This window comes from Leucopleurus acutus (genome assembly GCF_964270905.1).
Source record: "Leucopleurus acutus genome assembly, chromosome: 4".
Taxonomy (NCBI): domain Eukaryota; kingdom Metazoa; phylum Chordata; class Mammalia; order Artiodactyla; family Delphinidae; genus Leucopleurus; species Leucopleurus acutus.
Window position 1 is genome coordinate 133,866,491 of NC_139146.1, and position 27,319 is coordinate 133,893,809.

General features: G+C 38.5%; 1 protein-coding gene across 1 annotated transcript; it reads left to right on the plus strand.

Annotated features, from left to right (window-relative positions):
• Positions 1-26,888, plus strand: LOC309961082 (glycophorin-A-like; the record flags this gene model as incomplete). The annotated part of the gene is made up of 7 exons (XM_082838121.1): positions 1-37; positions 3,323-3,388; positions 17,232-17,327; positions 19,305-19,343; positions 21,119-21,204; positions 22,688-22,745; positions 26,818-26,888. The coding sequence occupies 7 exons, from the start codon at positions 1-3 to the stop codon at positions 26,820-26,822; spliced, it is 387 nt and encodes a 128-aa protein (XP_082694247.1). The 3' UTR covers positions 26,823-26,888.
• Between the last annotated feature and the right edge of the window lie 431 nt (positions 26,889-27,319).

Consider the following 27,319-nt stretch of genomic DNA (forward strand, 5'->3'; position numbering starts at 1 on the left):
ATGCACGGAAAAATGATCTTTGTGCTACTATTGTCAGGTAAGTGGAATTTTTTTTTCGCAGGGTGCTGTTATATGGGATATAGGATTATACATGCAAAGATAAACTATCCCATTTTAGTCCTACCTGACTTAAACGAATACCTAAACGAGTAGTACCTCAGATCCCAGTCTGGAGGATGGATTCTTATTGGGACTCCGTGGAAGAAATGGCTCCAGGGGGCCCAGTAACTGTGACTGGATCACAGCACAGTTCCAGGATGCGAAGCATGCTTCAATCCTATGCCTAGCCAGAATTAAAAGAATTTTACCAAATACACTGAGAAACATCTCTGTGTGAAGGAATGTGTTGCTTTACCGGTGTTTTCACAAGTTTAACTTCTAAGTTAGAAAGTCATTCGTGAAGGTGATAGTGGATATACGGTCTTCAGTTTTCAAAAAAGTCTTCCAAAAAATTATGATTTCGTCCTTCTCCTGCCAAAAATGTACAAGCCACAAGCATGAACCCTGAATCCATGGGGGAGTTATTTCTCACATTGTGGTCCATTACTGAGGTGTAAGGTGGAAAAAACAAAAAAAGAAAGAACTCTTATTGGCTAAGGGGTTATGTGGTTTGGGGAGAAATCGAAATCCATTCATTAAAAACAGAAATAACATAGGCATATTATGAAGTGGTATCAAATTATCATTACTTCTGGCCTCTTCCCGAGAGTGTTAATGGTTAACGTCTTCTCAAATGGAGTGTTTATGTGTCAGAAATACTGGTGCCCGGCGCATAGATAAGGAGCAGGCAATGACTTGAAATGTGTTTAGCCCCTCAAACGTGGTTGTAACTCGAGTTACAGCAAGCATCAAGGATCTACCGGGCGCTCTAGGAGATGGGGAAGGGATCCAGCATTTTCTAAGATACATCAGGGGATAGAGTAGTGTCATGGTTAAAGCACGGGCATGAAAGACAGAACTAGGTTCAAACCTGGCTTCACATCTGAAAGCTGGGGAAATTAAGCAAATTACTTTCCCTCTCTTGGCCTCAGCATCCATGTCTGTAAAATGCAGACAATGTTGGTACCTGCCTCCTAGTAAGCACCTAAGGACTAAACAAACTAATTACTGTAATGTCCTTACTCCAGTGCCTGGCACATAGTAAAGGAGTAAATAAGTATTTAGCTATGATAATAGTTATAAACTAGGAAACAAACCTGGGTATGGGATGGGGATTTCTGAGAAGTGATGGAGAATGGGAAAATTCCAGGAAAACAGAAGATTAACAAAGTTGCTCTAGTTTTTTTTAAGTGGCAAGGAATGAAAACATTTAGCTTGAAGAAAAGAAAACACGTGGAAGGAATGTGGCAGAATATTTAAATATATTCAGACATTTGTAGAGCTCTTACACAGAAGAGAAAGGAGGTATTCATTGCGTGGTTCCAGAGGGCAAAGTGGGGTTACTCAATCGAATTAGACACATTACCCATTTGGGGGAGGGGTGGGGCGGAATATGTGGAAAGGATTCCTGGAAAAGAAAGAAGTTCATTTCACCAGTGCTCAAGCAGGTAGTGCAGTAAGGCCTTAAATGAGGCTTCAGGAGGTCAGCAAGTTCAAGTGACTCCAAAGGCTGCCTTGGTCTCCAGGGCCAAGACTGTCATCATCTTTGCATCTTCTGGAACCCTCCAAAGCAGGGATCCCCAACCAGCCTGTTAGGAACCGGACCGCACAGCAGGAGGTGAGCGGCGGGCAAGGGAGCGAAGCTTCATCTGTATTTATAGCCACTCCCCATGGCTCGCATTACCGCCTGAACCATCCCCCCCAACCCCCATCCCCTGGTCCATGGAAAAATGGTCTTCCATGAAACTGGTCCCTGGTGCCAAAAAGGTTGGGGACCGCTGCTCCAAAGAAACTCTCTTGATGTGACGACTTTATAGAATAATAGAAAGGCACTGGAAAAAAATTCCCCCTCTTATTCATTAGTTGAAGAGGAGAATGTGAAAAGTGTGAGGAAATGAGGAAAAAAAAAACTTATTTGCTTCTCCAGTAATCTTAAGGGTAAAGTCAAAACTTCTAATTCTAAGAGTATCAGATGTCATCCTCCTAATACAGAGTAAGTTTTTTTGAAATTATTTTATGCCCAATCCCTGAATTCATTCACTCATTTGTTCATTCAGTAATTACGTGTCAGATGACAAACACCGAGGCCACAGCAGGGAGATAAATGAGCTCCCAGAGTTGGAGTCCAGGGCGGGTGGGGGCAGATGGGGAGGGGGATACAGACATTCAGCAGAACAAGTAAATTATTAAAAGAAGAAAAGACAGTGAAAAATAGCACACAGAGAATTAAACCAGGGAAGGTGATGAACACAGTGCAGAAGGCTGATGTAGAGACGAGGAGCAGGAAATATTTCTCTGAGTTCGTAACATTTCTGATGAGAGCTGAACAATGAGAAGAGGCCAACCTTGCAAAATCTGGGGAAGGGCACCGGAGGTGGAGGAGTCACGAAGGGCGAAAGTTCTAAGGCAGGAGAAGACATAGTGTGTTCAAGGAAAAGCCAAAGCTTTGATTTGAAAATCGGGTCCTGATGCTAAGAAGCCTTTGGAGAGAGCTCTGTGTCCCTGGACCATGATTAGCCATGTGCACCTTACCACACATGCCTGCAGACACACCATTAGAATGACTAAGCAAAGAAACAAGGCTTCTCCTTTTTCTTCAGTGATCCAAGAGGAGACCCTTTCTCTCCATTTAATTGTTATGGGAATGAGTTCCGAACTGGGTTTCAGGGACAACAGCACTCTAAATTTCTTAAAAGTCAAACCTGTGCTTCCTTTATGCATCCTCCACACTGCTAGGCACATAGTAGGCACTCAATTAATAATAGTTGCAGAAATGACAAATGACCAGAATTTTGCTGCAGGCTAGTTTAACTGTGGAGAATCAATTGACCCCCACGGGCCTCAGTTTTCTCCTGCCTCTTAAATAAAACACAGACTAGATGGCATCTAAAATCCCTTTCATCTCCACACTTCAGTGATACCTCAAAGGTCAGCCTGAGATGATCTGTCAGGCTAGCTACCAAATCTATAAATCTCTAGTTTGATGCGAAATTTTTAGAAAGAAATGAACACTCTCACTATGAACTCCTGGAGAAGGATTTCTAAGAGGAGGAAGAAAAGACAGTATCTCAAAATTGACTTACACTGATTTTAAGTTGGAAAGTTGAATTTAACATTCTTGTGATGAATTTCTTTTTACTTTGGTCTCTAGAGGATGACCGAAAACATCTATGAACCTATTGGGGAAGCACATTTTAAATAATTTTCTCAAATGTCTTTATAGGTTATATTTTTACTAAAGCTGTCGCCACACCTACTCCAGAAATAGGTGTTACAACTACAACATCAGGTAAGTTACCAACAAAAGCAGACGGGCAATAGATTTCCAGCCATTATTATCATATCTATATATTTAATAAGTAACTTTCTGTGTAGTTTTCTGTGATAAATGAACTAAATTAAAACTAAAGCAACAATACTGAAAAGAAATATTCCAGGGTTATCTCTGGGTGTTGGGATTGGAGGTCATTTTTTTCTGCTTTTTCATACTTTCTAAATTCTGTGTGAAAAGAATCATCAAATATAATTAGGAAAAGTTTTAAAAAACTTTAAAAATTAAACTGAACACACACAATCTTTGCTTTCTAAGATGTCTCTATCATTAAGCAATGCTGACAAACATTAACAGAGGAAAACCTAGACACCAGCATATTCATTTCATCGTGCTTATTACTACTGAAATAAACTTGGTTGTGATGTATACTGAAATTGATTTCAGGGATCTGACAGACAAAAGAGCAAGAATTGACAGTAAACGTATGAGATAACCCATGGTTACTATTTTCCCATTTTCTGTTTTTTTTTTAAATTGAAATATAGTTGATTTACAGTATCATATTAGTTTCAAGTGTGCAACGTAGTGATTCAATATTTTTATAGATTATACTCCATTTAAATCTATTATAAAATATTGACTATATTCCCTGTGCTGTACAATATATTCTTGTAGCTTATTTATTTTATACATAGTAGTTTGTACCTCTCAATCCCCTACCTCTATCTTGCCCCTACCCCATTCCCTCTCCCCACTGGTAACCACTAATTTGTTCTCTATATCTGTGACTCTATTTCTGTTTTGTTATAGTCATTCATTTGTTTTATTTTTTAGATTCCACATTATAAGTGATAACATATAATATTTGTCCTTCTCTGATTTATTTCACAAGTATAATACCTTTTAGGTCCATCCATGTTGTTGCAAATGGCAGAGTTTCATTCTTTTTTATGACTAATATTCCTGTGTGTGTGTGTGTGTGTGTGTGTGTGTGTGTGTGTGTACTGCATCTTCTTTACCCATTCATCTCTTGATGGACACTTAGGTTGCCTCCATATCTTGGCTATTGTAAATAGTGCTGCTATGAACATTGGAGTTCATATATTTTTTGAAATTAGTGTTTTCATTTTCTTTCTATATATACCCAGGAGTGGAATTGCCGGATCATACGGTGGTTCTATTTTTAGTTTTTGGAGGAATCTCCGTACTGTTTTCCATAATGGCTGCACCAATTTACATTCCCACCAGCAGTGTACAAGGGTTCCTTTTTCTCCACATCCTTGCCAACATTTTGTTATTTGTAGATTTTTTGATGATAGCCATTCTGACAGGTGTGAGGTGATATTTCATTGTGGTTTTGATTTGCATTTCTCTGATGTTTAGCAATGTTGAGCACCTTTTCATGTGCCTGTTGTCCATATGTATGTCTTCTTTGGAAAAGGTCCATTTTCTGTTTTTTACAGGGCTTGTTTCTGTTATGATACAATAACTCATCTCCAAGCCCCCAGCTGCCACACTTTATTAGCTAAGAGTATCTGGAAAGTGGCAGTATATAGAACCTTGGGATGCTTTATTCACTGAGAGACTCCTACCACATCTTGGGAGTCAGGCAGTGTTCTGACTCATGTCTGTTTCAGTAAAGTAAATGACTCCAAAAACACTGCAAGCCCCAAGTCAAAAAACATTGTACATTCTTCCTTCAGTCCCCAAGCACCATACCAACCCCCAGTATAAAATGCAGGAGTAGAGTTCTGGCCTCAGCTTGTCTACAGCCTTATCTCCCTTGATATTTTAGATCTTTCCCCTTTTAATGGTCTGGGCACCCTTGCTGAAAATCAATTATCACAGATATGAGAGTTTATTTCTAGACTCTCGATTCTATTCCATTGATCCTTAGAGCAGTGCCACACTGTTTTGATTACTGTTGCTTTGTAGTAAGTTTTGAAATTGTGAAATGTAAGTCATCCATCTTTGTACTTTTTCAAGATGATTTTGGCTATTTGGGGTCCCTAGCAATTCCATATGAATTTTAAGATCAGTTTTTCTGTTTTTGTAAACATTTATATATATATGTATATATTTAACTCATTTATCTTAGTCAATAACTCCATATGATAGACAATTATTATCCCCATTTCATAAATTATGAAACAAAGGTACAGAGTGATTAAATCAGCTGCCCAAGGTCTCAGCCAGTAGTTAGTGAAATTAGTTTGAACCCAGGCATTCAGGCTCTAGAGTCTGTGCATTTAATCCAAATATGATATTGCCTTATTTGTCATACACATTGATGTTCCGAGCTTGGCCCTTCCTTACTCTTGCGGCATTGTCACTCAGTGTTCTGCTCGTGCTTTCACTAAAATGAAGCCTATAGTGAAGGCTGGTAGTCTGTCTTCTCCTTTTGGTGCAGCTAATGAACCCTAATTTTATGACTATGATGTTAACCTTCTGCTCCTTTTTATCTGGACTAGATAACTTTTTATCTAGGGCTCTCCCTTTGATATCGCCACTTATTTCTCTGTCATGATGATATTTAAAAATTGAAAGGAAAGGAAATAAACCCAAAGCACAAAATGTGAACATAGTGCATCTGTTGAAGGCAACTGGGAAGATGGATTGCGGCAATGACATTGCATCTTACCAGGAGAAACACGGCACAAATTTGCCTCTTGGTACCCTCCCTGTTCTGTCAGGTACAGATCTCAAAATATCTTGTCAAGCAATTCAGCAATGTACCATTTTAATGGTACAGCACACATAGAAACTCTAACTGCTTTTATAGACCTTATATAAGCCGGATAAGGCTGTTGGAGTATGAAGCTAACTGGCCAATAGCTTGTGGGTGCCTTAAGTGGATTTCAATTGTGACAAGGGCTATTGACTCCCTTAGCCCCTCTGGAGGCCAGGTATTCAGATAGGGTATAGCCAGGTGTATCTATCAACAAGACATATTCAAGGACGATTAACACATAGTGAATGTACATTGCAACTCATTGTACACAGAGACAAACACATAAACATATATATGTATGAAAGAAACTTTCACAAAATCATAACTGTCCTTACAATGTGTGATGTACTTTCACGTACTGTCTTCTATTTTATACAATTTAATTTTTTTAATGCCAGTGACAACTGAGTAAACTGATTTCATGGCCCCTTATAGCAGGAATTTACTACCTTGACTACATGTTGGAATCATTTGAGGGACTCTAAAAAGTATTGATGACTGAGTTCCACATCCAGAGATTCCAAATACAGTAATGCCGGGGCCAACAAACTATAGCCCATGAGCCAAATCCAACCCACTACCTGCTTTTGTATAGCCTGAAAATTAAGCATGATTTTTACATTCATAAGTGCTTAAAAAAACCAAAAGAATATTTTGTGACATGTGGATATTATATGAAATTTAAATCTGAGTGTCCATAAATAATTACTGGAACACAGCTGTACTCACTCATTTATACATTGGCTGATATATTGTCAGTGGCTGCTTTTGCCCTGTAACAACAGAACTATAGAGCTGTAACAGAGACTGACCTGCAAAGCCTAAAATGTTTTTTCTTTACCCCTTTACAGAAGAATGTTTACCAACTCTTACACTAAAGGATCCCAACCTAAAATTTAAAAACTCAGTTTTAGACTGAGGATTTTCCAGCTGAGTGCCTGTGGAGTTCCTTGGGGAAGCTCCCAGGTGGCTGTGGACATGGGGTATGAGGCTCCAGGCCTGGAACCCAGGTTTCCACCAGAGCCATTCCACTTTGTCTGTTTCACACACTGAGGAACTTACCCTTAGGAAGTGCATTACAGTGAAATCAAATGTCGGGGAGATGGGGTTTCCTAACACAAAAGCCCAAGAAATACCATCATTTAATATGGAAAAGTGTGAATGGTATTCTTTCTCAAGCAAATCAGGCTAATATCCAATCATTTTATGAATCTGTGCAACACAAGGTAAGGGTGACATAAGAACCTTTGAAAATGTAAGAAAAGATCTTAAAGATTAAGAAAATGAAGTTTCTACATGTTTATGTAGACTGGGACAATGGTTCTTGCTGCAGGCAACACATTAGACTCCAATGTCTGGGTACCACAGATGAGTCTAACGTGCAGTCAAGAGTGAGTATGCTGATCTAATCTCTACTGTTCCTATTCATGGTTGTCCAGCCAGTGACAGGAAGTCTCGGTGGTGTGAGAACTTTGGGGTAAAGTTTTCATTTTTAATTAGAATTTTTCTCATCCAGTCTAACTTCCCTTAACCCCTAACCTAATACGTATAGGGAGTTTAGCTACAGAAATGCCAATATCTTAAAATAAAGCTGACACCTCTAAAGTATGTGAAATCTCCTTTAGTTCTGAGGATTTATGATAAGCAAAGAGTAACTGGACTGGAAGATGCTTCACTGGAAAAAGTGAGATTTCGGTTAACAAATTGCTACCAACCAGAAACATCTGGCCTTCCGTAACCTGGATCTGACACTACAAGTCACTCTGTCACTGTATGTTAGAGGAATAACCCTCCTACCCTCAGCTTCTGCACAAGGTGAATTATTATTTTTGCATCTTTTCAGTTAGCCCTGATTTGCTGCAAGGGAAGGCTTGCTTGAGAGTTAGTTGCCTAATTTGGTGAGAATTTCATCTTCTCTTAATGAAATTTATTTGGTGTCCTCATTCTTTATATTTTGCATAGATTATGGTAGACCTTGGCAGACAGTTCTGCAGTCAAGTAGATGGGAATTCAAACTCCAGCTCCACCATCTATCAGCTGCGTGATCTTAGGCAAATTAGGCCATGTTTCTGATCTTTGTTTTTCTCCTCTATACATGATGATTAATATATAATAATATGCTCTCAGGTAATTGTTTTGAAGAGAAAATGCCTATTATGTAGTAAATATACATGTTGATTATGAATATTACCATCTCAGACATATGAATGTCTATGATTTTGGAATAATGAAGCACCTTAAAGGACATCTGTTCCTTCACTCTCATATTAGAAACGAGACACTGAGGCCCAAAAAAGTTCAGTGACTTACTCAGATCCCCAACCAAGTAGTGGCAAAGCCAGGACCAGAATCCTGATCTCCTTTTGCCCTGGGACGATGAACAGAAATATCCCTTGCTTTCTATCTATCCAGGCTGAAGAATGCACAATGGCTGGGATTATAGGCTGGTTTTTCTCTCTCTTACTCTCTGGCTCAGCAATAGTTTGGAGCAATAAAGGTGACTAGAAGCTGGGCAGCACAGAACCAGAACTATAAAGTTCAGGGTTCCATGAGGGAAACCACTGTCCTAAGCCATAGCAGCTCCAAGGCAGACTCAGGGAGGAGCTGTTCTCTACTAAGTTAAGGAAGGCAGAGGTGTGACCCATTGGCTGCTGGGAACTGCCAAAGCCAGCCACTCTGCAGGTGAGCAGAAACTGGGTCATTGTGTTTGACATCTGGCCCACTAATTGCACCAGTGGACATGCTGTGTCCTTCTTTAAGAGCTATTAACCAGAGAGTGCACAAAATTTTGAGGGCTATTCAAAACACTAAGCTCAAATGTTATCCCATCAACAACTTTATCCTTTAGAAAGTTCAATTTTTCTAAATTGTAACTGGCTACCTTGGCTTACTAAAACCTTTCCAAAAAAGAGAAATGAATAACAAGAGACAAGAGGGACATCTAACTATATTATCACAAGTTGACCCAAATTGAGTTTGTCAATCCTTTGGTTCAAGGGCAAAACTGAGTGTTTCTTTTAAAGTATTGCTTCGTGGCAATAGCCTTCTCCAAACATCTTTTGGAATAGGCAAGAGCTCTGTTTGTACGTTCGTTCTGTAGAAAACAAAGAAGCCTGGCAGAAGGACATTGAGTTGGAAGCCAGCAGATGTGTTTTTTTTCCAGTTTTACCACAAATGAGCTGGGCAGAACTTCCACAAATACATTATCTATCAGTTTTCATGGTCATCACAATGCCAGAAAACTGTAGCACTTAGGAAATTTCCTTTTCTGACTTGGAAACTATTGAAAGCATTTCATAGGTGGGGTGTATCCTTATAAGAGTTGGCTTTTGTGAGACAAGACTTCTATCAACTGCAAGTCAGGAGGGAACCAAACTAAAACCAACAGCTGCGTAAAATGACTTTATCACATCCTGACAGGAGCTCGGCGGCTGGAAGTTTAGGCAGAGAGCAAAACTGTAGGGTGTTTGTCCAATGTTGCATTTTACCTTCTTTCTGATGACATTCCATGTGAGCAAGGTCAGCTGTTTGGGAGAGCTGTGTGGTTTAGTGGCTGGAAGCCAGAGCAGAGTGCCGGGAGACAGGACCTCCGTTCCCAACTGTGTCCCTAACCCCCAAGTCACCCCACCTCCTCCACACACTGGGAACAGTGTCAGGGGCCCTGTCATGTCCCTCCTGCAACACCCAGACACGGTTTTCATGACCAACCGTGAGGTCAGAGCAGAGAGGATAAGAGACAAAAGGGGTGAATGTTCTGGAACAATTCCGACATCAGGCAAATATGAGATGACACCACCGTGCAAATTTGGAATGTTTAATATTCTGGGTGGTATATTCATTCATTCACTCCTTCCTTCCCAAATCTAAAATGAAGTGATTCAGTTCCAGTCCCTAATACGTACTTTGTGCAAAGTACCAAAGCAAACGCCATCTCACTACTTGGAGAATGAAAAAAATGTTTTTAACTAGGAGATGGAGGCCCTGCTAAACCTACCCTTCTATTCCATTTTGCACTAATTTGCCACTTGAACATTAAACTCTTGTAGGTCTGAGAGGTTTGCCAACCTTGGCCTGCCAGCTGCCCCCGAGCCTCCACAGAAATGCACCTTGTACTCTTTCTTTCTCCATATTTTAGCCCACGTTATTTCTTTACCTTAATTCCTCCTCCTCCACATTTCTACCGAATACTCCACCCATCCTTCAAGCTTCAGCCAGTGATTCATTGCAAGTAGGCACGGGGCAAGAACTTCAGAGTAAGTTTTGAGAGCCCAGTGCAGCTAAGGAAATGTGCAGTGATGGCCCAAGACCCATCTGTTCCTGGGTGGCCAGATGCTGGAATGTCTTCAATGATACCACAAGGTAAATATGCTTCTCTTGGGGAGAGAGGGGGAATTTTTCAGGTATAGTCTGGATGTGTTCCTGCAACAGAAGTAAAGGGATTAAGGAAAAGACTCTCAGGTCAGTATTGCTAGAGCAGAAAACAGTTTTTCTTAGTGGCTATAGCAAGGGGACACTGAGAGCTAAGAGATATAATGGAAGTAGTACAATATATTGGTGTGAAAAAATCATCAAGATGAAGACCACGTGATTATTATAACAATTCTGGCCCTTAGGATGTCTGGGAATCTCAAGGACTTTAGTTGCCTTTTTTTGTGTGTACAATGCACCCCAACGTTCACCAGCTAATACGCTAAAACATCAAAAATCTTACTGACAAGATCTCAACCAGGCAGAGATCTGGAAAGTGGGAATATTATAGGAAAGCAGCAGAATTTGTTCTCCGTTTTGTTCCTTACCTGCTGTGTTAAACTGAGCTAATCATTTAATTTTCAAATTTCTTTTCTATAAAGGAAGTTGGATTAAATAATCCAAAAGTCTTTGTAAGGTAAAATGTAAAAGTACATTCTGAATTAATTAGGACAATATTGAAATTGACCTTTATTCAGCAAACAAGGCAGACAGATTGAAAGCTGATTTAGCAACAGAAAAGGAGGGACCTAGAGCACAAGAGGAAAAGAAGCAGGAGAGAAACCCTTCCTGTAATCCAGCCTCTATGAGGTTCAGGCAAACCGTGTCTGTTGCTTAATGGCTACACATTTCCTTGGAATCTTTCTACCTAGTTGGCCCAACTGAAGACTATGTTGTAAAAAGGCCTGTTTAAAATCTGCTTATTCGTAGAAAGTTTTCAACTTCGCATGACTAAATATATCCCCGCTTGCCTATTAGCCAATTAGGGCCTTAGGAACCTGGGAGAGTAAAATAAATGTGAGCTCTATTGCTATCGATGTAGCACTAGAACATTCTTGGTGGTTGTTGGAGATATGTTTTGTGGGATTTGGGGTTCCTTCTCTTGAATTGTGAAAGGAGCTCAAGCATCTGAGGATGTATAAAGAGATATTTCTTTTGTTTCTCTTAAGTGACATTTTCCAATTAGGGGCTGGTTTATTTAATTTGAGGTGATGGATAAAATTCTTTAAATTGTTCCATATGAATCTATGTTAGAATAAAATTTAATTAAAAGTTTGTCTGTGTGATCAGAGCCCGTGTTCTTTCAAGCTGACACTGATTGTGAACTCTGGACTTTGAGGTCTCTGAGCCCTTCTCATACCACTAACCAAGCATGGGTATTCGTATCAAAACACTTATAAGGTTATCTATTTTTTTCAGAAAATGGAAGAATAACTATGACAAAGGTCATTTCACAGATCAGCTACAGAAATTAGATTGTTAAGCCAATGATGTTAAAAAACATTTTTTATCAAGTTCTTCTTAGGTCATTTATTTACTGACTGCAAGTTAGTATTTATTTATTTACTGTGCTGGTGGTTTTAGGTGACTTTAGTAAGAAATTGTATCAGAGAAACTAAACCTGGAGAATTAAAGCAGGTATTTCTAAGAACATACATGGAAAATTTCAGTCTCAAATCCATTTGGCCACCAATCAGTTTTTATAGCACGTGACACTCACCAATGGAACTTGGATAAAGCATGTGCAATTTTTGGAAACTGCTTCAAGGACATTGTTCCTCTCAACAACTTGTTGCCTTCAATGTTAGATATTCCTGAGTTCTGACTACAATTTAGAGGCTTGGGACTCCAGCCTCTGCTTCTTCAGAACAAAATTTCCACCAAATGGTCCTTTCCCTTGAGGAGTAGCTGGTAGAGAAGAAAGAAGTCTATCTCTTTCCTAGAGGGTTAAAATTGTTTTGCTAAAGTTCAAAACTAATTTTAATGATCTCTCTCTCCTTAAGCATTTTCTCATTTTGATAGAAAAATGTTACAGACTTTGATTATCCCTAGCAAATTCTGTTTTCCCCTTCTCTCACTTTGTTTAAAATTATTCATATTCTTTCTTTGCTGTAATTTTCTGTCCCTTTAAGCCCTTAATCTATATAGGCCTTCTCCACCAAAGGCAATGCTGACAAGTGATAAGGACCCTCTGTAAGGAGGAGTGTCCTGTTTTCAAAAGGACTGCATATCTTGACCACTATTGAACACAAGATGGGATCCTCTTCTAAAGAGTTCTGGGCATGGTTTTTTTGTTTTTCCCACATCATCCTTCATGCCATGGACGGTGATCCTCCCCAAATGAAAGTCTGGTTCAAACCCTTCATCGTCTTTCCAACTGCCTTGGCCCATGGAAATTCCATGCCATGGCCCACAACAAATGGAACTTCACTGCCTTCACTGCTTCTCACACCATATGCTGTAGCCACATAGATTCTTGTAGTTCCTCCAAACTGCCAGGATGTCTCAAGGGCCAGGACATCGCTGACCCTGCTGACTCTGTACCTAAATGTCCACATGGTTGGCCGGGTGAAACCCTAGACTTCCTTCAAGGTGGGTTCAGAAAACCCCTCCATGAGGTCTTTCCACCTCCTCCTTTTTCAGACAGAACTGACCACTGTCTCCTGTGCCCTCACCTCACCATCCCCTAAAATACTTCATTACACTTAGATTAAATTTTTACCTCTTGACTAAGCTGGAATTTCCTTGATGGAAAGACCATGAATTATTTATTAATTCATTGTATTTCCTAGTACAAAAGAGACATGCCTACACACTCTTGTAAATAAACGAACAAGAGAATAAATACCCAAGGTGCCTAGGAACCATTGTCGGCTGAAAAAAACGCACAACCTAAAAGCTGAGAATTATGTTTTATTCGGCGGAATTTCTGAGGACTTAAGCCCAGAAGACAGCCTTTCAGGTCGCTCTGAGGGACTGCTCCGAAGAGGTAAGGGAAGAGCCAAGATATGTAGGAGTTTTACAGTAAAAACCAAGTAGTCAGAATATCAAAAGATTACTGTTAATTAAAGAAAACCAGACACCTCAAGTTAATAAATTTAGTGCTTCTCCATGTGTGGGAAGATGCAAGAGTCAGGGCCCATTGAAATCATTCCTTTGATCTGTACCTTAACTGTCTAGGGCCAGTAGCCCGCTTTCCTCCATCCTGAATCCCCTCAGGGTGCACAGTCTGGGGCAGCTGCAGTGGCTGACAGCTTGCTGGCTGCAATATCCTTTGTTTACTGATATGGCAGGTGACTTTTTTCATCCACACCATCAAGGCCTATGGAACACATCTGGATTCTAACAGTCTATCGTAAGATTTCATTGAGCTTTACCACACCATGCCAAGCACTGGGAACTTTGCGGAGTTTTTAGTCTAAATCTAAGTAGGGGAGATCAGAGAAGATCTCCCAATATTATGCAACAACCTAAATGGGAAAACAGTTTGAAAAAGAATAGATATATGTATATGTATAACTGAATCACTTTGCTGTACACGTGAAACTACCACAACATTGTTAATCAACTATACTCCAATATAAAATTAAAAGTTTAAAAAAAAGAGAAAGAAAGAAAATGGCCTTGAACTGGGACCTGAAAAGCAGATAACTAGGCAAGTTAGGGCCATGAGAGGATATTTCAGGCAAAGGGAAGAATAGGCACACAGGTCTGGGCATGGAGAAGAGTATGGCTCATTTGAGGAACCAAGAGATGACAGCATGGGTGGACCACAAGAGGAAATTGGAGTGGCAAGCAATGACGATGGGGAGACGGGGGGCTGGGTCACGCAGGGTCTTGAGGGTGTTCACAAACAGGAGGGGGCACTGTCCCATAGACAGAACACACCTCCCTAACTAACCCCTGCAAATCCTGACTCAGACAGTCAGGAAGCCTGGAGGAGGGCCATCTTTGCACTCAATCAAAACTCCTAGGGCTTCCCTGGTGGCGCAGTGGTTGAGAGTCTGCCTGCTGATGCAGGGGATGCGGGTTCGTGGCCCGGTCCGGGAAGATCCCACATGCTGCGGAGCGGCTGGGCCCGTGAGCCATGGCCACTGAGCCTGCGCGTCCGGAGCCTGTGTTCCGCAACAGGAGAGGCCACAACAGTGAGAGGCCCACGTACCGCAAAAAGCAAACAAACAAACAAACAAACAAAACTCCTAGATGGCTTCAGTTAAACTTTTAACTTTTTAACTCATTTACCACTTAAAAACTTTAAATTTGGTATGGTTTTGTTTTTTCACTTCGGGATTTCTTTTCTTCTAGTTGTAAAATTGTGTGTGATCGAAATCTCAAAAATATTTTGTTGGTCTTCTGTAGATGCAGGTTTCCACTATCCTTACACTCATTCTGTGCATGCCACTTTGTCATGTGACTTGTTTAATTCATTGTTATGTTCATTTTAGATGCAATCTGGAAACTCACTTATGTGTTTCTTTATAAGAAATTGGCCAAACAATACATTGCTGTATGTCAATTATATCTCAGTAAAACTGGAAGAAAAAATTTTAAACCAGAAAAGAAACTGGCCAAACATTTACAATTGTTAGTATTTCACTGAATACCTATTATGTACAGAGCCCTGTTCTAGTGCTGAGGAATTCAAAATGTGCCAGCCCTGGGATCTAGGAGCCCAGGACACTTGTTTCAGAAAAGCTCATTGGTATCCACAAGGGGTTATAAACGTGTGCCCTAAATGTGAATGAATGACACTGAACTGAAAGATGTAAAGAAGATGTAACACTAAGAGAAATAGATGATTTTTGTTCATTACGTATCCTTTTTTATAATTTTTACATACTTTCATTGATTCCTAATGAAAATATTTCTTTCCATAATTTTAATCTGGGTATTTGATGAAACCTCAAAATTCCTGTCATCTGGTTATTGTTTAAAAACACTTGTTCTTAACAGATACACACTACTATATACAAAATAGATGAACAAGGACCTACTGTATAGCACAGGGAGCTATACTCAATATCTTGTAATAAGCTATAACAGAAAAGAATCTGAAAAAGAATAGACAGATGGATATATGTGTAACTGAATTCCTTTGCTGGATACTTAAAACATTTAAAATCAAGTATACAACAATTTAAAAAACACTCTTCTTCTTATATTATCTTTTACACCACCATCCCTGAATGTTGAAGGATAACTTAGAGATACAAGTTATTTGTCACACCATTTGCCTAATTTGTGTGGCAACTGTTTACATTACAAGTAATGAATCAAGCAGTATGATAAGTCAAGGAACAAGGTGAAAATAGGATTTATAGGAGAGGAGAAAATATTTCGGACAGTGTGGGTTCTTGCCTGAACAATCTGAGGGTGAACTGAGTAGCTGGCAGCTGGTAGAAAGAGGCAGGCCTTGGAAATCTGTCTTTCAGTAAACTGAGCAGAAGTGCCAAAGGCATTTTCAGTTCTTTGTGGATTCTCCAGGAAACCTTGAGCACTTAGCTGAGAAGCTAGGGTGATGCTGTCCTGAGAAGTGTTTGCAGGGGTCCTTCCACCCCCATACTATCATACTTGGGTACCAGTTCCTTCACTAAAGTGTCTCAAAAGAATGAGCAGAGATACCTCTGCAGAGTTTAGTGCACTGATGTTTGTCTCAGAATGGTATTAACTCTCATAAGAGTAAAAATAATATGAATGTTCAAAGTCAGAGATTCATAAATAAACTACAGTATTCATACAATGGAATACTATGCAGTCATTAAAATCTTGTAATAGAAGAGTATTCAAAATATAGGGTATATGTTCATGGTATATATGTTTTAAATGCTATTTACATATTTAAACACAATTATTCCGTATTTAGATGCAATAGCTAAAAGTTCAGATGATTATATACCAAGATGTTTAAAGTATCTGTCTCTGGGTGGTGGAATGATAGATGACTTTTGTATTTTTCTTTGTCCTTTCTTGTATTTTCCAAGTTTAATTTATTCAATCTATTGCTTTTACAATAAAAATCTTGTTTAATTTATAAAACTTCATAAAAGAATTTATAAATTTATAAAACTTATTTTAAAATAAATGGATAATTGCTTAATTATAAAAACCAATTTATTATGTATTCAATGAGATCTTAAACGATACATGAGAATACATGTTCTGTATTTGTATTTGTGTGCATATATGTTTGGGGTAAAGAATAACCATGACCTAGAATTCATTACATCACTTGGTTATCTGGATCCTTAGCCAGTAATCTTAGATCAGAGCCAGCATTTCCTACAATTCTATTAGAGCTCGGAAATTCTACTTTTGAAAGAGAGAATGGATGGAGAACCTTAGAACTGACTCATCCTCTATCAAGCTAGAAGAAAACTAAATTTAATAGTGTCTTTGTTTTAGTTTTTACTGGGGAAATAGGATCGTACTGGGGAGGTGGAGGCATGGGGCAGAACTTCAGTCTTTGTATAACTGCCGTGAGTCTCCGTCTTTCTTTAACATGGACAGTTTTCCAAAGTTATGTAAAATGGTATGCAGACGCAGCTTCAAGTCGCCCCCCTTATAAGAACAATAATAATAGCCAAGCTGAATGTAACGTCCATTACATGCCAAGTACTGTACTAACTGATGAGTGTGTGAATACACACACACATATATATTTAACTAACTTAGTCCTCACAATGTCATTTTGAGGCAGGTATTATCATTTTACAGATGAGGAAATCAAGGCTCACTTTCCTCCTCTGTAAGGCCCTGTGATGTACAAATTCTGGAGCTGCCATTGGGAGAGATGTGGGATAAATTAGTCTTTTGTGACACGCTCTCTGGTCCACTCATCGCCTCATTCTTGATTCCTGTCTCAATTTCTCTCTTGTACAGCTTCTCTTTCCACCAACGGCTCAATATCAACCACTCCTAGTGGTCCAAAGAAAACCCCTCCTAGTACGCCTGTACCTACTACAGAAAAGGAAGAAGGTTTGTTCATATTTTAAAGCAGTTGCTCTGGAGTCATTGTTATGGTGCAACTCTATTTAATGGGACCTACCACTGTGGGGAAACTGTGACAAAGACTGAGAAATGGAAGCAAAGTAGACACAGCCCCTCCCACAGAGGAATTCTCACTTCTGGACTGTCACACTGAAAAAATACTGTGGGTTAAAACAATTAAAACAATCTAGCAAAACACATAAACAACGAATGTGACCATGAAATAGTGGGCCAGATAAAAGGGATCCAGTAGTGCAGTGGTGAGGGGGGGGCTTGTGGTTAAACCCAGCTGGACTCAGCAAAGGGCTTGGCCCTGTCCCAGGTGCTGACCCTGAGTGAGTTGAACCCTGAGTTCCCCAAAGGGCCTCTGTCTTCTTAATTTTAAAGTGGGACTCATTACACTTATCTCACAGTATTCTCTAAGGATTAAATAAGAAAATGTGTGTAAAATTGCTTGGCTCAGAGCCTGGCACATCATAAGCGCCCAGTAAAATATAAGCCATCTGGGTGCTGAGATAAGAACGGTCAGGTGGCATTCACGCTCTCTCTGGTTATTTTTCTAGGGAGAAGAAGATGACTTTACAAGAGCAGGTTGAAAGTAGAAGGGAGAGGGTCTTTTGTAGGTGGGGTTTAGGCAGGGTCCTCTGGATTTAAAATAAAGCCTCAAAGAAGACTTAGCGTGGCTACCGGATCATTAGCTAATAGAATCATTGAAAAAATACACTGAGATAAATGGAAGCAATGGATTTTCAGAAGGACAGAGAGCAAGAGAGGAAAATTAGGCTGAGGGCTTGGAACTAATTATTAGGTTTCTGGGTCCAGTTAAACAATCTAATTTTCAAAGTGATTGCAGTGTGAAGCCAACATGTTAGTGTCAAACCAGAAAGCATTGATGGGTCAACTCCAGACACACATGGTGCTACATGCCTTGAATCCTATGAATAAAGAATGGCATGGTGGGTGGGGCATTGTACTAAGTGTTTTCATGCATTAGCTGGTCTTATCCTCATAGGAACTCAAAGAGATGGGTATTATAATCTTCATTTGCCAAGAGAATACTGAAGCACAGAGAAACTAAGTAACTTAGCAAGGCCACACAATGAGTAAGAGGCATACAGATGACTGAAACCCTATCTGTTTTATTCCAGAGCTCATACACCAGCCACAACTATCAACTGCCACAAAGATAGAGAAGACAAGCCCAGTTAACCTTTATGCATAAGTGCTAAAGAATGACCAAATATAACCAAGTCCTTGATTTGTATGTCATACAACATAGTGTGATATGTTATTCATAATATTTAAATTCAAGAAAATTGTGTGGCTACAGTAGTAAGGCAGCTTCTTGACATGAAATGGCATTTGGAGACAGCAGAAAAAGAAATATTAGCTGTGGACTGATAAGGGGGAGGTTAACTCCAGTGGAGCCTTAAAGCAACCGTATTAGAAACTTCTACAGAAAGGGAATTCAGTGGGACTGCTGGCAAAAACTTAGCTGAGACACAGTAAGGGTTTGGATCCTCATGGTGGCTGTGGCATAAATCTGGAAAATTGATAGCAACATGGCCTCTTTTGGGGTTGGACTGATGTTCATGCAGGATGATGGCTCAATATGTCTCCTTTCTGATCACCGTTTTTACATTTTTTAAAAATGCACTGCTTCTTGTGGAAGTCCACGGATGGTTCTTCCAATACTTTTTCACACGCTTCCCTTTAGTTCATGAGATGGTTTACTAATTTCTGATTCATGAAAACTTGTTGGGTAGTTGAAAGTAGATATTGGAATTACTAATGTTAAGACTGACATTACCTCATACATTTTACTAGCTCACTGCTGAAAGTTGAACATTAGCTCTCTAAGCACAGTTAAGAAAAAGAAATCCACTAGACAGTCTGATTCCAAAATGGTATTTTTAAAACATGCCTTATGTTTTCTAACTTTATTTTGAAACGCTATCCTTTTAGCCGCAAGACAAAGATATCCACACAATTTCTCACAACCAGGTATGGTAATATTTGACGTGGAATGATGATCATTCCATTTAAAATTTTGTTTTGCTAGTTTTAAATGCCTATGAAAATAGAAATGTCAATTTTATTTTCTATGTTTATTTTCTTTCTTTTTTTGCTGTTTTTTAAATTGAAGTATAATTGCTGTACGATATTATATAAGTTACAGGTGTACTATATAGTGATTCACAATTTTTAAAAGTCATACTCCATTTATAGTTATTGTAAAATATTGGCTATATTCCCTGTGCTGTGCAGTATATCCTGGTAGCTTATTTTATACATGATAGTTTGTACCTCTTACTCTCCTACCCCAATATTGACTGTCCTCCTTCCCTCTCCCCACTGGTAACCACTAGTTTATTTTAAAAACAAGAGAGTATATGTTATTGACTTTAGTCACACAAAATTGTAAAGGCAAACAAAATATGCTCTTTTCAAAATTAAAATAGGCATCTATAATTTCTTTAAACATTTTGGAAATAGCAATACATAATTTGATCCTCATTTTTCTTTTAAGTTAGATTTTTTTTAGCTTTCTAAGTAACTATGGGTACTTGAGAAAAATCTAGAACTTATAAAACGCTGGAACTTCTCCCCTCCCTACTATAAAGAAAGCAAGGGGCTTAAAAATCACCTACTTAATTGGCACCAATCCAGAATAAATACAGACCATTCGTGTCTCCATCCGGATTTGTTCTGGGCCCTGCGCTACCAATTTGGAGCTATCTTCCCAATCCTCTCTATCTGGGGACTGTCGCTTCCCCACTTAGGTGCTGCTGTCGCTTTGGTTCTGGTTCATTTATGTGCTTATTTACTACTCTGCATCTCTAGGCCTCCCTTCCCACTTGGCCTGTGTCCATACTCACACCAGAAAAATGGATTGTATAACTAAGTCACTATCTCATAAATTAAAGCTAAGTGGAGAAGAAGGCTGGACAATACCAGTGATAGGAAAAGCCACTTGTACTTTTTTACCAGTAATAAGGCTTTTAAATATAAACTAGCCAAATAAATACGCTCTTTTCCCTGTATGTCTTGCCCTCAGTTCTACATACTTCATTTGGAAGCACTGCAAATATGCCGTGAATATGTGAGAGTACCTCTAACTTAAATTCTGTTTCACTCCCAACGTGTAAAAGATTTGAAAAAGATTTTTAGTGATTTTATTATAGACTACACATAAAGATACTGTAGAGGGAACAGAGGCTTAGAATATAGGTGAGCTGGATAGTAGTTACCAGTCTACTTCTAACTAGTTATCTCACCTAGTGTAACTTGAACTCATTAGACTTCTTTTCCTTTTACAACGTGATTATACCAGGTTCCTTCCAAATTTTTGATTCTATGATCTGTCCAATACTCTTTTATACATCAAGACATTATTTTCTCCCATATCACTGAAACTATGAAAGAGTCTGTGGTTTCTCCCTTATTGGGTAGAAGGTCCACATAGCTCTTATCCGTAATTAAACCTCTGAGGTCCTATAAACTCCACCGGACTTGGAGTTGAAACCCCTGGGTCTTGGTACTGTCGTTAGTTGTGTGACCTTGGACAAAAGATTTTACCACTTAAAGTCCCAGTTTCCCACGTGGTTACTGTGAAAAACCTAATTTTTGAAAAACTAAAATATACATAAAAGTTTATTAATGTACGTTCTATAAAAAAGACAAAGTGATATTACCCTGATTTTACCTGCTTTACTTTTCAATTGCTATGTCATTTACTTCACACTTTTGTAATTTGCTGCTTTATTTTTCTCTCACAGTAATAACAGTCATTATTTATTCTGTGATGGCTGTTATCATTGGAATTATCCTCATAAGTGCTCAGCTTATTGGCCTGCTGATAAAGGTGAGGACTCAGTTTTTAATTTTGCTGTAAATGCTGGTGTAAATTTTAAGCTCTAGGAGGGTTTAGTCCTCTGCGTTCAACTAAACTCAAAGAGAAACAAAACTGCGTAAAACTCACCTTTTTCAACTGGACACATAGAAGTCACTGCATTACTCTAACAGAATTTCTTTTTTTTGCACTTGCCCCATAAAGAAACCCCAAATATAAATCTATCCCCCTCTTCCAATGAAAGATCCTCCAAACTTTTTGTCTAACTTGATTTAATATATTTTGATGGATATGGATGAAATAGTCAAATTTCTAATTATAGTATCTAGTTTAATTTGTGTATGAAAAATATTTAAAATAACATGATATATTTATGCATGTTTAAAACGTCTGCTTTTTTTAATTCTCATATTTCCTGAGACCGATTTTTCAAACTCCACCTATGATTTTTCCAGCATGAGTGATTTTTTTCACCCCTAAAATTAATTTTGAGTCTGTATGACAGAGTCCAAAGCACACAACCTTTACTGTAACTTCCTTTATAAGACAGTTCGGACACACATTGGTGTGTGTGATTATAATGCTAGTAATTGGAACTATAACCATAGATCATTAAGTCCCTAGTCACAAAAGAATGGTACAATTGAGTTCTTATTCACACTATTTTTTACCTCTCTTTGTGATCTCCATACTATAAACACTATATATTCTTTTAAAAAGCCTTGTTTAGATAGATAACAATATTGCAATGGCAGGGCTATAACAAGATTGACAGTAAATCTACATAAAGTTCCTTTGCCCTTTTCTTTTTTAACTATTTTTATTAGGTGATTTTGATAATCATACAAATGTATGATTGATTAGCATGACTCCATGTCATCGTATCTTCTCTAAATAATACTTTCTTAATAAAAGTAAAGCAATTGAGAGTATCTACTCTGATATGAAAGATTTTGTAATGACTTGAATGGGAGATGACCCCTCGTTTGCAGTTTAAATGTTGGGGAAAAAGTAATCTCCTTGGGTTTGGGCATAGATGGCGAACTTAAATTTAGTTGTCTTCTCTCTTGGTTGATGATCTAAAATCTGAAAAAGTCAATGACATACTTAGTTGACAAAATTCAGAGAAAATCTTCTATATGGATATAGAAGAATTGGGTCATGGTTAATATGACTAAAAGAACTTATCTCTTTTTTAAAAATTTCCATTTCGTCTTTTCATTACAGCAGGGAAATATGACAGAGTGAAGGTTTGGGGTAATAATTTACCTACAGAAATAACAAATACTATTTAGAAATACAAGTTTAAATCAAAGTTTGTAAATATCTACAAAATAATGACTTCTCCCACAAAAGAACTCTGCAAAGTGAAGTTTAATCAAAAGAAAACAAACTTTAGCCAAAAAATACATATTTTTAATCTGAGGTATTTTTCTTTATTGTGTCTAAGTTTATAAAACTGTGGTATTAACATTATTCTGGTTTTTATTCATAGAGAAATCCAACTCTTGGAACAAGTGATCCTTTAACTTCTGTAAAAATAGGAGAAACAGGTTGGTGCTAATATTTTTATTGCGTTTTGTGTTTTTGAAAGGGAAGTAAGTTAATGACTTACTTCTTTCTGAGTTAGGAAGGGTGCACCCAATTAGGATTCATTTATATTCTATTTTATCAATGCCTCCTCTGTAAGAATTTTTTTTGTGAATGTTTATCTGCAGCATAATGCAATTCTCCCTTAGGCATAATGTATCTTTAAAAAAGAAAAAAGTAAAACAAATATGATAAGTAAAGTAAAAACCAAGTTATTTGTGTACTTCTTATTTTCCAAACTGCAAAGTTGTGTATAGGAGACCCTCCAGTGGGTATAGTTTAATAGTCCCGTATCTGGAGCCACACCTGGATTTGAATACATACTCCAACACCTATCAGCTGTGTAACAGCTATCAGCTGAGCCAGCTATTCATGTGGAGATGATGATAGTGAATGTGGAGATAATTTAACAAGGACATGATGATGGCCTTCATCTCACAGTTTCATGAGGATTAAATGAACCAGCACAAGTAAAGCACCTAGAACAGTGCTTGGCCATAGTAAGTACCTATGGCCTATTTATATTATAAATAGTGCAGGCTCCATTTCCAAATGACTTCTGCACAAATGGCCAGTCACTTGGCTCTGTTCTCATTTCCACTCCGAGGTGCAAAGGGGGACACGAACACGGGGAAAATAGCGGGTGTACCTTGCTCACCCAGAATAGTATCGACTCACCCAATACTCTTTCCAAAAAGAGCACTCATGCCAACCTTAAAAAGTGTGAGATTTTTACATTTAAAAACATCCAGATATTAGTACTCTCTTGCAGAAAAGAAAAAAAAGTAAACTCTAACAATGCTGGAGCATCCATACCAGCAGGAGAGCAAGTCATAAGAGCTGTGTAGTAGTTGCTGCCTCTACTATGTGTTTAAATACCCAGCCAATTTTATTAAATATGGTCTGTTGTATAATCTCACTAATTGAGTATATAGTTCTATTAAAATTTGCCTCAGACATAAATGCAAGTGACATCTATTTGGGGATATGTCCACCAAGAACAAGTCTCTGTGGAATGGGCTTTTTTTTTTTTTTTTTTTTTTTTTTTTTTGCGGTAGGCGGGCCTCTTACTGTTGTGGCCTCTCCCGTTGCGGAGCACAGGCTCCGGACGCGCAGGCTCAGCGGCCATGGCTCACGGGCCCAGCCACTCCGCGGTATGTGGGATCTTCCCGGACAGGGGCACGAACCTGCGTCCCCTGCATCGGCAGGCGGACTCTCAACCACTGCGCCACCAGGGAAGCCCTGGAATGGGCTTTAAATGCTCAAGCAAAAGGGAACTGATTCTGCCTTCTACAAAATCGATTGAAGTTTTTTCCCATAATTAACAAGGGCTATAAATTTCTAGATTCCAGTTTTAACCCTATACCTAACACCTATCTTCAAAGGACTTGCTAGGACTTTGGGGTCACAAAAAATAGAGAGTTTTAAACTTCTACCCCCAACCACACAACCTGTATGCAGAACTAGCCTCATCACATTATCTTATAGGTTCTTAAAGCTTAACGATGATCGTTACATAATTGTTTAGTCCTAGGAAATTCATGCTCGGTAGGCTGAATGGCCTACCTGTACTTCTCAGCTAACAGGATTAATAAAACCCAATCTGCAGATACTTAAAACAACAAAAGTTTTGAGTCATGTAACAGGTTCACTTCATTTACTAAGGTTACTTCCTTATAGGACTTGCAGCTAGAACAAATATGCGTTAAGTATTTATTTTATCTACATTATGCATTGTTTAAAAAAAAATGTTTTGAAGCTGCTTTTAAAATGGAGAATTTGCCAGTCAAAACCTTTTTGTTGTTGTTACCTAAATTTCTATATGCTTTTAACTACTGATTTATTTTGATGACAAATTTAGTGTTTAGTGTTTTGTCTGCTTCTTTTTTTTTTCCATACAATCTTGAGCCTCTCTGTGGAATAGCCCACAAAAGTTTGGGACAATTTAATCCATCAAAGTGCATTAATATATCCTTGTTAGTTATTTACCACATGCTTACTGTGGGCTGGGCACCACACTCGCATTAGATATACCAATAGGAATCTCTGTCCTCTGGAAGCTGAGAATCTAGTTGGGGAAACAGACTGTGGTCATTGTAGGGAACAAGTTTTAAGGTAGCAGAGGCGTTAGCATCTAAAAAAGACGGGGGCAGGTAGCAAAGGCTTCTGGAAATGAAATCACCAGAGGGCAGTCTTAGGGGACAGAGAAACATTTCTGGGAGAAAGTCAGTTCTAAGCAAAAGGGGAGCTTGAGCAAAAGCATAAAAGAAGACAGGATATGGTGTAGTCAAGGAATTGGGTGCATTTCAACACTAGCAAGATTAATGCCTCAGTTCGCTATTCATTTCTCAAATATTTGTAAAGGCAATGGGAAGTCAGATGAATCAGATTTTAGGCTCAATTCATTTCCCCATATTTGTGCAAATGAAGTTATTAAATGTGTCTTAGTAAGTTAATGAAATTGTTACTGGAGAGTAGAATCTTGTCTCATCGCAGAAAGAATTCAGATACGAGACACGGAGGTCAAGAAAATAAAGTGAGGATTTATTAAGCGGTAGTGTGCTATCAAGGGGAGAGCGGGCAGACTCAGGTGAGTAGCTGCCCTGAATTCCTTTAGCAATCTGGTTATATGGGGTACAAAAATGAATGGGCAGAATATTCACTGGGGAGGGAAAAGTTTGGAGTTGTATTCCCCGATTTTCATCCCAGCTCCACCTTTCCAAGGAGAGGAGAGATTTTTGTCCTTATTTAGCCTTGATCAGAAGTGTCACAGCTTCGGTGCATGATGGCAACATTTTATCTGCAAGGCTAATTTTATTGTAATGAGGGCATAATGAGCAAAAGGTTACATTTGGACACTGGAGATTCCTGACTTTTCCCACCTTTCTTTGTCTGCCTCCTGGACACTTGTTACCCCAAAATGTGTGGTTTCCTGTCGGTCCTGGGTTTTTTTGTCTGCCCAAAGACCCCCTTGTTTACAAGCTGTATGGTTTCCTGCCGTTTGGCCTGTGCTTCCCTTTCTCTTCTCTTATCTAGCTATCTGTCTGCTCTAACAAAATAGGTTATAAAATCTAATCCCCACACCTCACAGGAAATTTTGGGAAACACATAAGATTCCAAAAAAATGTTTTAGCCCTATTTTTGTAGAATACTGCTCTAAAGTAACTTACAAGTCAAAGGCAATAAGAGATTACAGTGATCGTACCATCTCAATGAGAACTAGAAATGGTAGGGTATAAAGCATGAATTGCTTTAACCTTCTTGAACTTGCACACGATTAATGGTTGGTGGGAAATGAGAATAAGTGAATCTGAGTTAGCTGCCCACAGTGGCGGCCACATGTGACCCCTGCCAGCCCATTTTTTATGGGAGAATTTTGAGCTGCACAGTTCCTATAATTCCCCAATAGAAGGAAACTGTGAAGAATGCTCTGCTTCCATAACAGCAAAAGTTCATCCCATCCCTTTCGCACAGCCTGCGGAAGTAACATAAATCCAACCTACCAGCCAAGAAAGTTGGAACATCAGATTTGGTGCAGGCGATCAGCCCTTCTTTCACATGCTAGAATCAGAGAGGAATCTAGCAGTGAGTTTCTGTACAGACTTGCCCTTGCTTATGTCTAAGAAAAAAAAATTATTCCTAAAAGAGATTACAGACTACTTGTCTTAAATTCAAACACACATCTGTAATTCAACTCACTTATCATTTACGGCCTTCCCACTATATTCTACCCCTACACAAGTTCTCTCTTAGTTGCTCATCTCTGCAGAAACTAGAAACAGAGTGATTATGTTTGTTCCTTACCTAAGGTTTTTACAATAGATTTCCTAAGAAATTTTTTTTTATTACACATAACTCTAATAGAGCTAATATGAAAAGAAATTCCTTTCATTTCTTAACAATTGTATTCCAGGACAACTCTGATAGAATATAGAATCCTGAAATTTTTTTATGCATTAATTTCCTGTTGTATTTAAATATAACTATGTTTTATACTACTGTTTTGTTTTGTTTTTCTCTATAATCCTTCTACAGTATAGTAACCGATGAGAATCTGTTCACCAAGCCAAGTTTTGGAAGAACTCAAAGACAAGACTTCAGTCAAGTGAAAAATAAACATGTAAATTTTGGTCAAGTGAAAAATGAGCATGTAAAAAAAACCCAATAAATTGTATACCTTCCAAAGTTGTACAATTTCAGGATGAAAATTTCATTGTAATGAGTCCAGTGACAAATATTTTCTTTCATGCTTGTTTTTGTGTGTTAGCATAATTTTTATAATTAAGTAACTTGGAATTCTTATCCAAAACTTTAGTTGGCTTCGTCCACAATTCTTTAAGACTGACATTCTATTCTTTTGTATTTTAATGATTGTGCTGTCAAATGAAAGGCTTGTAACATCTAGATAAAATCTAAGTTCTCTTCTCATTCTAAACTTCCAAGTCTATTTTCATTGTTTTGAATAAATTAAGAGGACAGCGAAATGCTATTATTTCCTTCATTGCTGAACAGGCAGGGTATGTATTACACTAATGAT